Source organism: Grus americana, chromosome 4, assembly GCF_028858705.1.
Source record: "Grus americana isolate bGruAme1 chromosome 4, bGruAme1.mat, whole genome shotgun sequence".
Classification (NCBI taxonomy): Eukaryota; Metazoa; Chordata; class Aves; order Gruiformes; family Gruidae; genus Grus; species Grus americana.
In genome coordinates, this window is record NC_072855.1 from 59,301,345 (window position 1) to 59,315,661 (window position 14,317).

Sequence of the window (14,317 nt, forward strand, 5' to 3'; positions counted from 1 at the left end):
CTCTGATTCTATAAATAAGATTCTAGGCCCACAATGTATTGCAAACTGGTTTTGTACTTGTGGGTTTGTTTCTTAGAACTGCTTTGTGCCTGCTCATTCTGTTCTTGGTGAGTATCACCTCCACAGGCTGGTACACAAGCCTCTGTAGTAGGAATTAGTCTGCCAGTTTCTACAAGCATACATAACAGTTCTGTTTCAGTGGGGAAGGGGGAAATGAACCTTCAAACTTTTGCAGTATCCCTCTGCTTAAGTTCTTATGAAACTGCCTTTACAAGGTAGAAATTCAGTGTTTGAGAACACTGTGAAATGGTGCTATGTGGACAGAGACAGGATTTTGAGCATTCTAATGGTCTTGCTAAGAAGTCTTTCTGGCCTTGAGTGAAAGGGTATATTTCCTTTGAGGGCGTATGTGAATGCAAACTGCACATCTTGGAAAAGCTGGCTGGCAATTTCTTCTGTTGTTTGTATTTCAGTTTTGCTTTCTAGTGTTGAGTTTAGACTATTCTTCATAAACAGGAAGTGATACCTTAGTGTTCATAGAACAAGTTTTGTTCTAAGCATAAATAAGCCACCTTGTATTTTATAACAGTGGAGGTTTTAAACTTACATAGTTTAGAAATTCTTGGTGCTATTATTAGTAATAAACTTTAATAAGACTACGTTTACATGCAACTCTCCTTAATTAAAGCGGGATCCACCAGAAGAAGAAATACCTTTTTGCACCTTGAAGTCTTTCCCAGCTGCCATTGAGCATACGATACAGTGGGCAAGAGATAAGGTAAGGGAATAAGCTTACTGGCATTCAGCATAACTTAATGTGTATCTGGAAAGGTGGAGGATATGATACCCTTCTTGCAAAATGCCATATTTGTTCTCTTTATTTTCTAGTTTGAAAGTTCATTTTCTCACAAGCCTTCGTTGTTTAACAAGTTCTGGCAAACCTATCTGTCTGCAGAAGAAGTTTTACAGGTAGGGGAATGTTGCCAGGGTAAAATACGGGGTTTAAATTAATGCTTTACAGATTTTGTTTCTATTTAAGTTCAGTGAGATTTGGGTTATTTTCTGACTTTATTCAGAAAACCTGAATACTTATTTGGCCAAGTCATTAGCTCATCTTTCACAGGAACAGTATTTCTGGTGTGTCTCATAATTAAGTGGCTAAGTCTCATGCACGGGCTGCTTCTCTAGCTCATGTGTGCTCTATCCATGATGTAGAAGTATCAGAAATACTAAGGTACTGCTAGCAAGTGTATAGTAGATGTCACGCTGATGTGCATCCAGCTGGGAAAAATGAAGGGAAGAGTTAGTTTCAAGTGAATTCAACTATGTAAATAAATTAGACTCAATTGATTAATATTTTTTCTTGTGAGTCTCCAATAGCCTATGGTCCATAGGGCTGAGTGGAAGTAAATCAAGTAGACCACAGTACCTGGGGAGAAACCCAATGGAGAGGATCACATAAAAGATAGTATTTCCCAAAGTGAACCTTTGTGTCCTTTTGCCCATAACTTACTAAAAACATTTACTGGTTGACTGGACTGGGAGGAATCTTGTCTGTTTTAACATTTTAATATTTCCTTTTCTATCTAGAGAATAAAATCAGGGGAGAGCTTAGAAGGCTGTTTTCATGTTATTAAAACACTCAGTAGAAGACCCCGAAGTTGGACACAGTGTGTGGAACTGGCAAGAGTAAAATTTGAGAAGTACTTTAGCCATAAGGTGGGTAAGACCTGGAAATGAGGTGGTGCTAGACTGATGAGGATTTGGAAAACTTGGTAGCCATAATAACTAGATGCGCAAGTCTTTGCACTCACTTCCATCTCTTCATAAATAACAACCTGTCCTTGAAACTTAAAAATGCTGCATCTCTTCCTCTTTCTACTGTAGTGCTTTTAAGTCTGGTTTATTAATTCACTCCTGGTGGCTCTGTTCAATAGTCTCCATGCAGTTTTCTTGGTGTTTTTCCAGCTGACTAGGTATTGTGTTTTTTCTAGAGCAGCAGGACTATCAGATGTCTTTTTCTAAAAGACAGTGGCTTTTTGTTTCCCTCACTAAACTTTTGTTACTGAACTCATTTTCATATCCCTGATTTTTCTTAAAGATGTCACAGAAAGCTTGGCTGAAATAAGAAGCAGTCATTCTGAGAATCTGGTCCACAGTGTTGCTTGAAGTGTGTGCATCTGTGTAATTTTGTCAGAAAGATGTGATCATGATATTGTGTATTAATAAACATATCATATCTGTGCGTATGGAAGCCATGGTGGTAGTTGTCACACTGAGAAAACATTGCATTCCCAGTTGTGGATTGGTACGCAAGGATCCTAAAGTGACAGCAGGGTGGGGGGAACGCTTTGCTTGTTGGATTAAGTGTCTTGCTTGGACTTTGGACAGATGAGGTGATTCTTCGTCCTGTGAATGAACGGACAATCACTGTCTAGTAGTACTTGTGTCTTTAAGCTCTCCATCTTGACAAAGATGTCTTAGATTTCATTACTAAAAAGAGGACTCGATTTAGTGTGGTCATATCAGTTTATGAGAAATTACTAAAGCTACTCTGGCTTTTCCTCTAGGCTCTTCAGCTCCTTCATTCATTTCCCCTTGATACACGATTAAAAGATGGAAGTAAGTACAAATGCCCCTTTGTGCCTGTTGTGAATTCATGGCATACGTCATGCGTTGCTGTTCCTGATTCCTTAGGATTTCATCTTAAGTCTGTCATCTTCCCAGGTTTGTTCTGGCAGTCACCAAAGAGGCCACCTTTCCCAGTGAAGTTTGAATTTAATGATCCTTTGTAAGTATGATACTGCCACTGATGCATTTTATAGCATCCTATAAAACTCAAGGCAATGGCTATATAGCACAAGAAGTTGGACTGATACTTGATAGGTACTAGTGCATAGTCTTATGCTGTGGCATACTTTCACTGCAGGTAATTTAACTTTCACTGACATGGGATTGGAGGGTGCTGCGGGAAGTTCTGACAACATCTAATGTGAAATGGCTTAGAACGACTCATTTCATTTATTGTGTGACTAGAGAATTACTGAGTTGTTGCTGTCATACTCCCTGCCCTCATCAGCCCAGATCATGAAATGCAGGATGAGCCAAATTAAATTGATTCCCTAAAATGACCTAGTGGAGCGACCCTTTTTCTTCTTCATCACAATTTGGGTCTGATCTAGATGGCTTGGGTATTACAGATAGTTTTAAAAATTGATGTCGTTGAAGGATTGAAAAGCCTTTATCTGCTGCACATCTACACCTGCTTTGAGAAACTATCCGGATCACCATTTTTAGTTAGGGTGGAAACTGAGATCATGCCAAATATCAAAGTATTTTTGAGGTAAAGCTTTTTATTATCATATTGATGTCATGTGAGCATTTGTAGTTATTTTCTTGACTGCAGAGGTTAAGGAAACATGGTTTTCATTAAATAACTTCACTCATCAAAGTTTGCTTAGTTTTGGGGAGGACTTCTGAGTCCGTTAAAAATCTGTCATCTGTTTTGTACTGTGTGCGCTGAAGGGTGGAAATTCTGTTTCTGTGTGTGCATTTTCAAGACCTCTTTGACTATGATTGCAAGTCTTTGGGCAACTGAAGTAAAAAAACAACGAAAAATAATTATCTTCCTCTTTTCTTCAGGCACTATGGTTTCATCATGAGTGCAGCAAAACTGTTTGCAACAGTGTACTGTGTTCCTTTCACAGAAAAGGTAATCCCTACCTTAACAGTGTTCCCATCCCATAACTTGGGTGTACATGTTCAGTTTTGGCCTGATGTCCAGTTGTCAGTTCTTTCCAAGAACTGATTCAAGTGGTTCTTGAAGTAATCTATCCTTCAGCACTGGCTGTTCAGCAACTGCTTACATTTAGTCTTTCTTTAAATCCCTAACCCAGAGAAGAAATGAGTAGTGTGTTGGGTATTTTCAGTAAGCACTGAAGTCAGGAGTTCTTATCTTGATGGGCCAATTTCCTGTGCAATATAATAACTGATCTGAAAGAAGATATCTTTAAGGCATTTTTTTAATTAAGTGTCTTAGCTATAATCTGGGAGTTTTATTTTTTGCTACTCACAGCCTCTGTGTTTGCTTATCCTTTGTTTTTCTTGTTACCCTTTTTTCTTTTCTAATTGGATCTTCCTTAAGTCACCTTTTACACTTCAGTTCTGTTCAGTTTTCAAGTGCTAGGCACTTCACTCTGGTTCACTGCGGCAACTGAAACGTCCCTTTTGGTGAAACATCATTGAATATTTGTAGGATTTTGTGGGATGTTTTGGTATTCTTTGCAATGCTACTGGATATACAGTCTTTTTGTGGGGGCCTTCCTGCATTGATGTGAATTTAAATTGTTTTTCTTCAAAACCATAACAGGATTTGTCAGAGGAAACTATTTTGAAGATTATTTCAGCTGTGAAGGTACCAGAATTCAGACCTTCAAATAAAGTAAGTGATATTTAGTTTAAAGAAAAAAAAAAAAAAGAAATCTGCAAGCAGTGCCCCACATCTCCAACTATTTCTTGCATTGATGCTGATGAGAAATAAACACAAATTAAAATGTGTTTTGGGGAAACAACAGTGTGGCATACAGAACTGCTTTCACTTGATATAGCTAAGGTATATATGTACCAGATGCTAAATGCAAAACGTGGGGGTTTTTTGCCTTTTGCAAATGATTTGTTGTAGCATTGTTTTCTGTGCATGAGTGTGATTGTAAGCCTGCAAGCTTTAAGTTTATAAGTCTATACTATTTTTAATAAAAGTAGTAAAATTTTACTCATAAACAACTTTAAAGCAATCCAAGACTAGTGTCAATTTGTTCTTTCTTTCTAAGTAATGTAAAGGAAGTGTCATTACTTTCATGTTTATTTTTGAAGTGTTAACTTCAAAACAGCTGAAATGTTAATGTGCAGTGGCTAGCATTTGTCATCATTTAAAATGAGCAAATATTCCAAGGTATTTTTGTGTTTTCTTGCCCAGTGTTAACACTTGTCTCATGAATACTTGCCTTGTGAGACAGAACCGATATTTTGACTCAGAATCACAGAATGGTTGAGGTTGGAAGGGACCTCTGGAGACCGCCTAGTCCAATTCCATTGCTCAAGTAGGGGCAGCTAGGGCAGGTTATCAAGGACTGTGTCCCATTGGGTTTTGAGTATCTCTGAGGATGGAGGCTCCACAGCTTCTCTCTGCTACCTGTGCCAGTGTTCAGCCATCCTCACAGTTTTCGTTGGGGTTTGTTTGGCTTTTTCTTTGAAGTATTTGTTTCTTACGGAATTTTACATGCTTCAATTTTTGCCCTACCCCCTTGTCCTGTCACTGGGCACCAGTGAAAAGGGTCTGGTTCTACCTCCTGTACTTTTTCCCCCGTCACATATTTGTACATATTGATAAGATCCCACTGAGCCTTCTCTTCTCCAGGCTGAACTGTCCCAGCTCTCAGCTTCTCCTCCTATGAAAGATGCACCAGTCCTTTAATGATCTTTCTGGCCCTTGGCTGGACTTGCTCCAGTAAGTCTATGTCTCTCTTGAACTGAGGAGGAAAGACTGCAAGGAAGACAGGAAATCTAGTACACTTCACACTTGTCCTGTACAAAGTTCATGTATTTTATTACCCAAGCACTGCACACACTTGCAGGTTGTACAGACTGATGAAACTGCAAGAAAACCAGATCATATTCCAGTCAGCAGTGAAGACGAAAGAAATGCTATTTTCCAGCTGGAGAAGTCTATACTATCCAACGAAGCTCTGGGAAGTGAGTAGTGCAAACTACCTTCATAGCTTAGTAACATCTTGCAATTACACTGCCAGTACTAAGACATTCGGGTCTTTGGATAAAGTAGTTCTGTAGTTCTGCAAGAAGCAGGTAGCAGATATCTAAAGCTTTCTGAAGTGCCATGCAGGTAACTGTTCTTATTGCTTGACATTACCCTATGCTTCTGTACTTCTGAGATTCCTGCAAGTTTTAGGGTTTCTGTTATACTTGTACATGTAAGTACAACCCTGATAACAGCAAGCAGAGAGCAGGGAGCTGAACTGTAAGGAAGGAAAGGATGCTGGCTAGATCCCAGATGGACTGAAAGTGATTCAGATATGAGAAGGTTGAGAGTTACTACGTACAGGAATCAATCTGAAATTATCCTAAATTGCGAAGGCTGTTAGAGACTTCTTCAGCATCTTCTAGACAAGTTAAAATGAGAATGCTCGAATCCCATTTTTGTTCCTGGCCGCATGAAGAGGTCATTGGACAACAACTACATGCGTGCATTTTAACCTGTGAACACAGAGGAGAAAGATTAGCTCAGCTCTAACCCATCCCAAGGAGCGTCAACCTCTGTCTCCCATGCTACTGAGTCCATAGTGAAATGGTTACAGTTAAACAAAGCAGGGAAAAAAGAGGGAATTCTCACAGGATGGAGCCATAGTGAAGTGGGGTGTAAAGAAACATCCACAGGACTATCCAAAATCTATTCCTGGTGTTGCAAGAAAAGTAAAATTATGGAGTTCTGATGATATTTCTTTCATTACTCACTCCTAACAACTGGTATTGATAGGAGTATTTCTACTTCTAGCATGGGAAAGCAAATTGTAAGTAAGGCACCAAGCTCCAGAATGTGAAATTTTTAATTTGTTAAGGTTCTAGTTCCCTATAACTTACGTTTAGGACGTCTTCAGTTTTCTAATAATAATTTTTGCTGCTTTTTTTTTTATGAGCAGATGACTTGCAAATGAAGCCCATCTCCTTTGAAAAAGATGACGATAGTAACGGGCATATAGATTTCATAACAGCAGCATCAAATTTGCGAGCCAAGATGTACAACATTGAACCAGCAGATCGGTTCAAAACAAAGCGCATTGCTGGAAAGATTATTCCTGCAATTGCAACAGCTACTGCTGCAGTATCAGGGCTGGTGAGTATGCTTTTTAAAATGCTTAAAATGCATATTTCTTTCTCTTACTGATCCTTGCCTAAAACTACTGTTGTCTGGATATTGATTAACACTACTGTGACAGAGCCTTGTTAAAGAAATGGGTTTACTTCAAAGTTAATAATCTTCTTTTCTCATATACCAATAGAAAAGGTCGCTCTTGGTTCTAGATGTGGTAAGCCCTTGGTGCTTTTATTTCTGTTTTGCTGACCAGAGAGAGGAGTTGGAGATCAGCATCTTGGTTTGTTTTCTGCAATTAATACTAACCTCCATCAGAGCGCCACTGCCAAGAGTGGAAAGGATCTGTTCTGTAGTAGTTCACACCCATGCACCTCAATGGAACTGCATACTTTGTGGAGGTGTCTTAATTAAACAATTTTGGAAGAGCCCTACATTAGGAACACTTTCGAATGTTTTAAATATTTCCATTAGCAGGAACAGAATTTGTGGCATATTGGGTTGTATTTCCAGATGTGATTTACTCTGCTGATTGGACAAAGGCTGATCTCATTAACAACTTACTCTGTAGTTGCTGACCTCTTAACTAGTGTTGATAACACAGTACCTAAAACCTGTGTTTCGTTTCATGGAAGTATGGGATTCTTATTTACTGCAGGTTGCACTGGAACTCATTAAAGTTGTGGGTGGCTACCCAGCTGATGCATACAAGAACTGTTTTCTGAACCTTGCTATTCCCATAATGGTCTTTACAGAAACTGCTGAAGTAAGAAGAACAGAAATCAGGTAGGAAGGATAATGGTAGAAGGGCGGTATTTGGAAACCTGGTAATTTATGTTTAGAACTTGGTGAGCCATCACAACAAGTGTCAAGTTTGTACAGTTACTAAATTCAGATAAACAAAGGCCTTATATGCTCGCATAGCAGAACTATGATTGAACCACAATTCATTGTCATACTCCAATTAAATTTTACAGATATTTAAGGTTATTTTTTTGTTGTTCTTTAAACTTGGAAGATCATGAATCACTTAGTGCTTGCTATCAAACTCTATTATCCATTTAGTACATACTTCTAAAGGTGTAATTGATATTCTTAGTACTGGTAAGGGTGTCTCATAATGCATTGCTCAAGAGCTTCCTGTTTGGAAAATGCAGCACATACTTTTCTGTCCTAATTTGAAAAATAGTGGTTTTAAGGGCTTAGTTTTGTTTTCAGTGGAAGCTGTTGCTAGTGAGGCTTTGAAAATCTAGATGAGTTAGATATGCAGTGTGGTTATTAATAAACATCCTGTTTGCACAGACTGGACACACTTCTGTATCTTAGTGAATACAAGAGCTATTTTTCAGTAGGTCTGAAAACTCAGTTAAGTTCATTCCCATATACCATGTTTACTCAAAGTTCTTACTGTGTCTTGTGTTTAGCCAGGTCAGAGAGGTGGAGAAGGAAGAGATTTTTGCTCAATATAAAACAGCAAGTTGCTAGAAGACATAGCAGTTCTTTGATACATGTTTAAGGGAAGTGCCTGAGTTCATGTTCTAGAGTAACAACCAACCTTTCTTTTTTTAAAAACAGAAATGGGATATCATTTACAATCTGGGACAGGTGGACAATTTATGGGAAAGAGGATTTTACTTTGTTGGACTTCATAAATGCTGTCAGAGTAAGTTATCTACTGTACTGAGTTAATACAAGACAAGGAAAGGATTTTCTTATTTTGGGTTGTTGGTTTGGGGTTTTTTTTTGTTGTGTTTTGTTACTGTTTTTTTCTTTAATCAAGTTATTGTTCAAACCAGAGTAATTCTAGAAAGAATTCATGTCAATGGGAATGTCTCTAAGTAAACATGTCCAAGCCTATTTTCCAATTCTTTGTTAATTTGATTGGCTCAAATGTATCTTAATAAAACTTATGTCCATGCATTAGCAAGTTTCCTGGTTGGGATCCTATGGTTTTGAATAATTAGTTGTAGTATTAGCAGTAGTAGTATCTGCTGGCTTGTGCAGCTGTCCTAGTCCTTTAATAAATTTTAATTTGTGAATTCCAGGAGAAATATGGAATTGAACCAACTATGGTTGTACAGGGAGTCAAAATGCTGTATGTTCCTGTAATGCCAGGTCATATTAAAAGATTAAAGCTGACGTAAGTATAACTGGAAAATGGATTGAGGTATGCAAGTGCATGTACAAATTATGTTCGCTGGTTTTATCATAAGGATGTGTGTCTGACAGCAATGTTTTCTCTCAAAGTCGCTAGTCATTAGTATTTGGGAAAGAAAAAAGGTAATTTCTTCCTTTTGAATAGAAAAAAAGTGAATTAACTTCTGTAGTGAGGACAGGAGACTTGCAAAATGCTACTCTAACTGATGAATGCCAGAATGAGAAACCCAAAGTCGTCTGACAGTAAGTTGGTTTTTTTGGAGGGGGAAAGAATATACCTTGGTTCAAGCAGAACAAGACTAATGGAACCTTTTTAACCTGCTTAAAACTAACGGTGATATTTAGCAACTTAGCTCTGAAAGAACGAGAACACGTATTCGGGAAGGAGTTAATGTATTGGTTGCAGATTGAGATTTCTGGAAGTCTGTTCAGTTCATAGTAATTCCTTGAGATTCTAGCTCACTTGAGCCCTTTTGAAAATGAGACCTTCGTGAGGCTTTGCAGTGCTGCTCACTGACAAGAAATTGGGGTATAACAAACTGGAAGTTTAGGAGGCTGTGTGTGCAGGGCATTAGTTTTTGACTGATAGGCCTTTGCAAAGTAACAGCCAGATCTCACCCAGGTTTAGTTCTACTTTATATGTCGATTGACCTTCTTTAGCTCAAAATTTGCTCCTCACAGCTCCTGTGAAGTATGTGCTGGTCAGTGCTCACAGCCTTTGCTAGAGCAAGGAGATGCATTGATCAGTACTTTTTCAAAGGTCTGCCAGTAGGTAACATCAGGCAAAGTAGTATGTGTTACGGCAAGCTACTTCAAACTTCCAGGGAGAGAAAAGCTTCTAAGTTGGTACTGCCTTTTGACTGCTTGGCATACTAAGATGTGAATTTACAGCCTATCTCAAAATAAGTTGTTTGTATTCCTTCTCCTACAGCTGTATAAATAATTTTGAATGAGTGGGGTGTGTAATGAAGTCAAAGGCATGGTGTGAAGCTGCCTTGTGAATATCAGGATTTCTTATTACCCCAAGACTTAGTTCAAGCTTTCCATGTAGTTAAAGCAACTTGGTGTTCTGGTACAAACAGTCCCCAAAGCTTTATATTTCAACACCAATATATTTGCAAGCTATGTATTTGCACAGCAAACTCTGGTCTTGCTTGTATGTTTAAAATCTGTCTTTGGCTGTAATATGACAAGTATTGCAAGACTCTTGTCTTCATATCAGAATTACAGCATTGACTGGTAGCATACTGCTTAAAAGCAAGTTTTAGAGACGTAGATATCTGCCTTGCTCTGTAGCTTGGAGCTTCCTTATGCAAACAGATATGACCTCAGTATCTCTGCTGAGAAGAGAGCTAATGCTTTGTGCTCTTGCAAGGGAACAGTACTTTGGAGAAAGCAGCTTTTTGACCTGCAAGCTAAAGCACAGCCAGAAGGAAAATCCTTCACTAAGTAACCTGTGAGGAATAGAAATGAGTGACTCTTTCCCCAGCCTCCTAGCATTTGAGCTGGCCTCATGAACTAGTGCTCAGACTTGGCAAGAAAGTAATTTTGAGATGCCCAAAGATATGTAATGAAAGTGAGGTTGAATGACCTTCTACTTCAGTATTTTATTGTGCAACTTCCAAGCAATAGCTGTAGCTTTTGAGACTGCAGAGAGCAAAGGGGGGAAGTTGCACTAAGACATGATACACTTACTTAGTGTAAACTCAGGTTGTGGTCATGAAGGAAGAAGTCCCAGATCCTGACTTTTTTTCCCACCTCATTGCTATTCGCCTTTGAAATTCAAGGACTTAACAAGCCTTGACACCAGTAGAATTACTTTGCATCAGAACTCTGTATCTAGTGTCTGCACAGGAATGGTTCTCCCTAATAATGTATAATAATCTTCCTCGTTAACTGAAATCCTGCACAGAAAGCTAACTTTGCCTTGTGCCTCAGTGGGACACCAAAGAGAAATTACATCGGTGAGGAATTCCATCTGAAACCGGCCATTTTCTCTTCTCTTTTGTACTGAGCACTTGTTAGTCAACAATGTAAGAGCTCACTAACAGGCTAAGCCTATCAAGAAAATGGAATACCATTTGCTGTACCTCAGGTGGAGGAACAGCTTTTGTGTTAAAATTAAAAGGCGGCTTATTCTCCATTTTAATCTGTTTTCTAGTATGTTGGGCTTCGTTGCTGGCAGTGAAATTCATTATAGCCTGGCCCTGAATTCCCACTGCCAGTCTTCCTTCTGTTACGTTAAGAAACTATTCTTCATTTCCTTGTAGGATGCAAAAGCTTGTGAAACCATCAGCTGATAAGAAGTATGTGGATTTGACAGTATCGTTTGCTCCAGAGACTGATGGAGAGGAAGACTTGCCAGGGCCGCCAGTGAGATACTACTTTGTTCAGGAAGACAATTGATGGTAGAGACACAAAAGTCACTCCTGGACTGTTTGTTATAAAAGGAGTGTGCTAATTTTAAGCTATTAAAGATGGTACTATATATTTCTTTTTGGTGAAGCCTTAATTAAAACAAATGGTGAAAATCAGTGGCTTTGCACTGAAGACAAACTGGATTTATGTTTCATCTTCTCCTGTTTTCTTCAAACTTGTTTGCTCAAAGGAGGATTGGTCACTCCATGAGATGGAATGTCTAGTACAGTCCTTACCTTAAAGACAAGATTTGTATTAATTTGTGGGGAGCTGAAGAAAGCAAGAAGAATGGTGAACCTAACAAATGGTCCCCATATGCAAATTAGGTGCTGCTTAGAGAAGGGGGGGAAGGGAAATTGCCATTTTATGATACTCCTGGTGTTCTAAGAACATCTCAAATCCATTTCACATGTTAATTCTCAAACAAGAATTTCATTCTTGCCATCTACACATGAGATTTAATCCATCAAAAAGATTTAAACTCCCACTTAAAAGCAGATGACCTGCTTTATTGTGTTGGTGCTTTCTTCTGATCAGTTAGTGATGCAGTGTGTCAGAGCGGCTATCTTATGTCAGTCTCAACATGGAAACATTGGGAGGCAGGTCTTGAGTAGGTGTAAATTGTCACAAAAAGTCAAGAGAGCTGGAATTGTTGATTATTTGCACTGAAACTGTTCTTTGGGGAATACTGCAACATGGGGAAAGTGGAAACCTATCGGAGAGCTGAGTTAACGATTTCAACAATAAAACTTTGTCTTCAAGAAAGAGAACATGTTTGGTGTGGTTGAGCCTTTCTGCCCTCACCAAATTAAAAACACTGTAGCAAATGATGACTTCGAAAGGAGGAAAAGCCAAATAGCTCTGGATGTTGACTCACAGCAAACACTGTTTCCTCAGCTGCTCCTTTTGGTACCATTTCCTTATAGTGAATGGTTATGCTGTACACCCCTCCACAGCACAAGTCTAAGTTGCCCTGAACACTTGAGGGTTTTATCATGATCAGCCAGTTACTAGGATATCTAAGTATAAAGAATCTGCTTGATCAGAAATAATACTATAGCTAGGACTAGCTTTCTACTGTGGTGAGGCAGAGGTGCATCACAGAAACATCTGTGACACCACTTCTATGTTCTCTATCATTTAAACACTGGATAGTTGAGCTGGTAGTTCTTTTTTTTTTTTTTTTCTCCCAATGATGACAGAGTGAAGTGAGGCTAGAATAAAAACCTATGAACTGGAAAACCTTTTAATGTGTTTAAGCTTTAGAGATTGTGATTGCACATTATCTCCTGCAGCTGTTGCAAAAGCTATTGACTACTTAGCTATTTATCCTTGATCATAATTTATTAAGCTTTAGGGATATCTTCACATTTAATGAACATTATTTGTCAGGAGTTTTGCCTCTCCTTTTTCCCCTTCTCAGTTAGTTGTAGTCAGGAATAACAGCTATTAGGCTGGGAACTTGAACACCAAGGTGTATGGAATTGAATAGCTGGAGTCAACACAATTATTCCAATATTTGGGATTTAGTCTTATGTGCAGGATATCTTCTGGAACGTGTACATATAGTTTTACAGTCAGTCTAGTTTATAGAGATAATTTTATAGATTAATAATACTGCTTTTTAAACTAACTTATTTAAGTTTTTTTAAGAACTTATTTTAGAGAAACTTTTTGAAATAGGAGAAAAGATGACTACATTTAGAGTGCAGAGGAGACAGTAAGTTTCCACTTCTAAAATAACAACTAAAATGTATTTCACTGTGGCAGTATTACAATCTGAACTCTTAACTGAAATCACTAATTAGCGCTAAGGATCACTTAAAGCTTTAGGTCAAGTTGAAAGCACTGTCACCTCTCACAGTTGGAGACTGGGAAACAAATGAAACTCTGAGTAAGTACACTCTGGTACGTTAGTGTGGTGTTAACATCATGCTTATGCTTTCTAAGTAAGTAGCATATAGAAATAGTAAAGTCTCAGTACTTTGCTAGAATGCCATCTGACGGTCCTCAGGGTTTTAAGTAAATTTTCATATATAATTAATAGAATGGCTTTTATTAATGGAAATGCATACAGCTTTGTGAGACCCTTGCCAAAAAGTCCAGGTTGAGGTTGGCAGGGATCAGGGCCAGAATTTACAGACACGGCTGTATCTCTATACTGCTCTTATTGTGTGTATCTGTTGGATGGATGTCTGTTCTATGGGTGGGTTCTGCTCAGTTAAACAGTTGCTGATGGAAAAACTGAAAATGCACAATGGTTCTACATAATTATTAGCAGACCTTTAAAATTTTCTGGATGTAAGTTAACCTAGGTAAAAATCTTATAAGTAATAATCTAAAGAGGAGTTTATATGGAAGAACTGTGCATGTCAAGTGGCTCATTAAAATTGTTTCTCATGTTTTAAAACTTTCTGAATTGCTGATATGGAGAGTGAATGTCTTTATATTGAAGGTTGTGCAGAGTGGAGTGAGCCGATTCAATGTGACTTTGTGTTTGAGACAGCCCACTTCTCAGCCTGTTGCTGCTTTTTATCAAAAGTCTCAGCAGGTGCTCAGCATGATCATGCTAAAAGGGCTCAAACTGGGCAAGTGAATTTCAGGGTGCTGGTCTTCTAGATCACCAGCGTTGTCACTACCAGTGCTAGCAGTGCAGAGGCTTGCAGCACTACCTGGAATCTGAGAACTGCTTTTTTTTTTTTTTTTTTTCCATTGTAATGAAAGCTTGTGTGTGTATAGGACTGTTTGATGCTCTTTTCTTGTGGAGCAGCTAGAGCTAGCGGTATCTCCCTGCAGCAGTGGAGAACTATCTTTCCACTAGAACACTTTAAATAGCTTTCCTTCATAAATGTTTTCTTT

The 14,317-nt window shown here is 38.5% G+C and overlaps 1 protein-coding gene across 3 annotated transcripts in view; it reads left to right on the forward strand.

Annotated features, from left to right (window-relative positions):
* UBA6 (ubiquitin like modifier activating enzyme 6) overlaps positions 1-11,601 on the forward strand; it is a 32,895-nt gene extending 21,294 nt beyond the window's left edge. For all 3 annotated transcript variants that reach the window (XM_054824737.1, XM_054824738.1, XM_054824739.1), the window contains exons 22-34: positions 689-778; positions 889-969; positions 1,591-1,719; positions 2,571-2,622; positions 2,728-2,791; positions 3,643-3,712; positions 4,370-4,441; positions 5,634-5,751; positions 6,714-6,907; positions 7,542-7,669; positions 8,459-8,546; positions 8,929-9,023; positions 11,311-11,601. In XM_054824737.1, the coding sequence (XP_054680712.1) occupies positions 689-778; positions 889-969; positions 1,591-1,719; positions 2,571-2,622; positions 2,728-2,791; positions 3,643-3,712; positions 4,370-4,441; positions 5,634-5,751; positions 6,714-6,907; positions 7,542-7,669; positions 8,459-8,546; positions 8,929-9,023; positions 11,311-11,446 (1,317 nt within the window). In that variant the 3' untranslated portion in view covers positions 11,447-11,601. The remainder of the gene's footprint in view (positions 1-688; positions 779-888; positions 970-1,590; positions 1,720-2,570; positions 2,623-2,727; positions 2,792-3,642; positions 3,713-4,369; positions 4,442-5,633; positions 5,752-6,713; positions 6,908-7,541; positions 7,670-8,458; positions 8,547-8,928; positions 9,024-11,310) is intronic.
* The last annotated feature ends 2,716 nt before the right edge of the window (positions 11,602-14,317 follow it).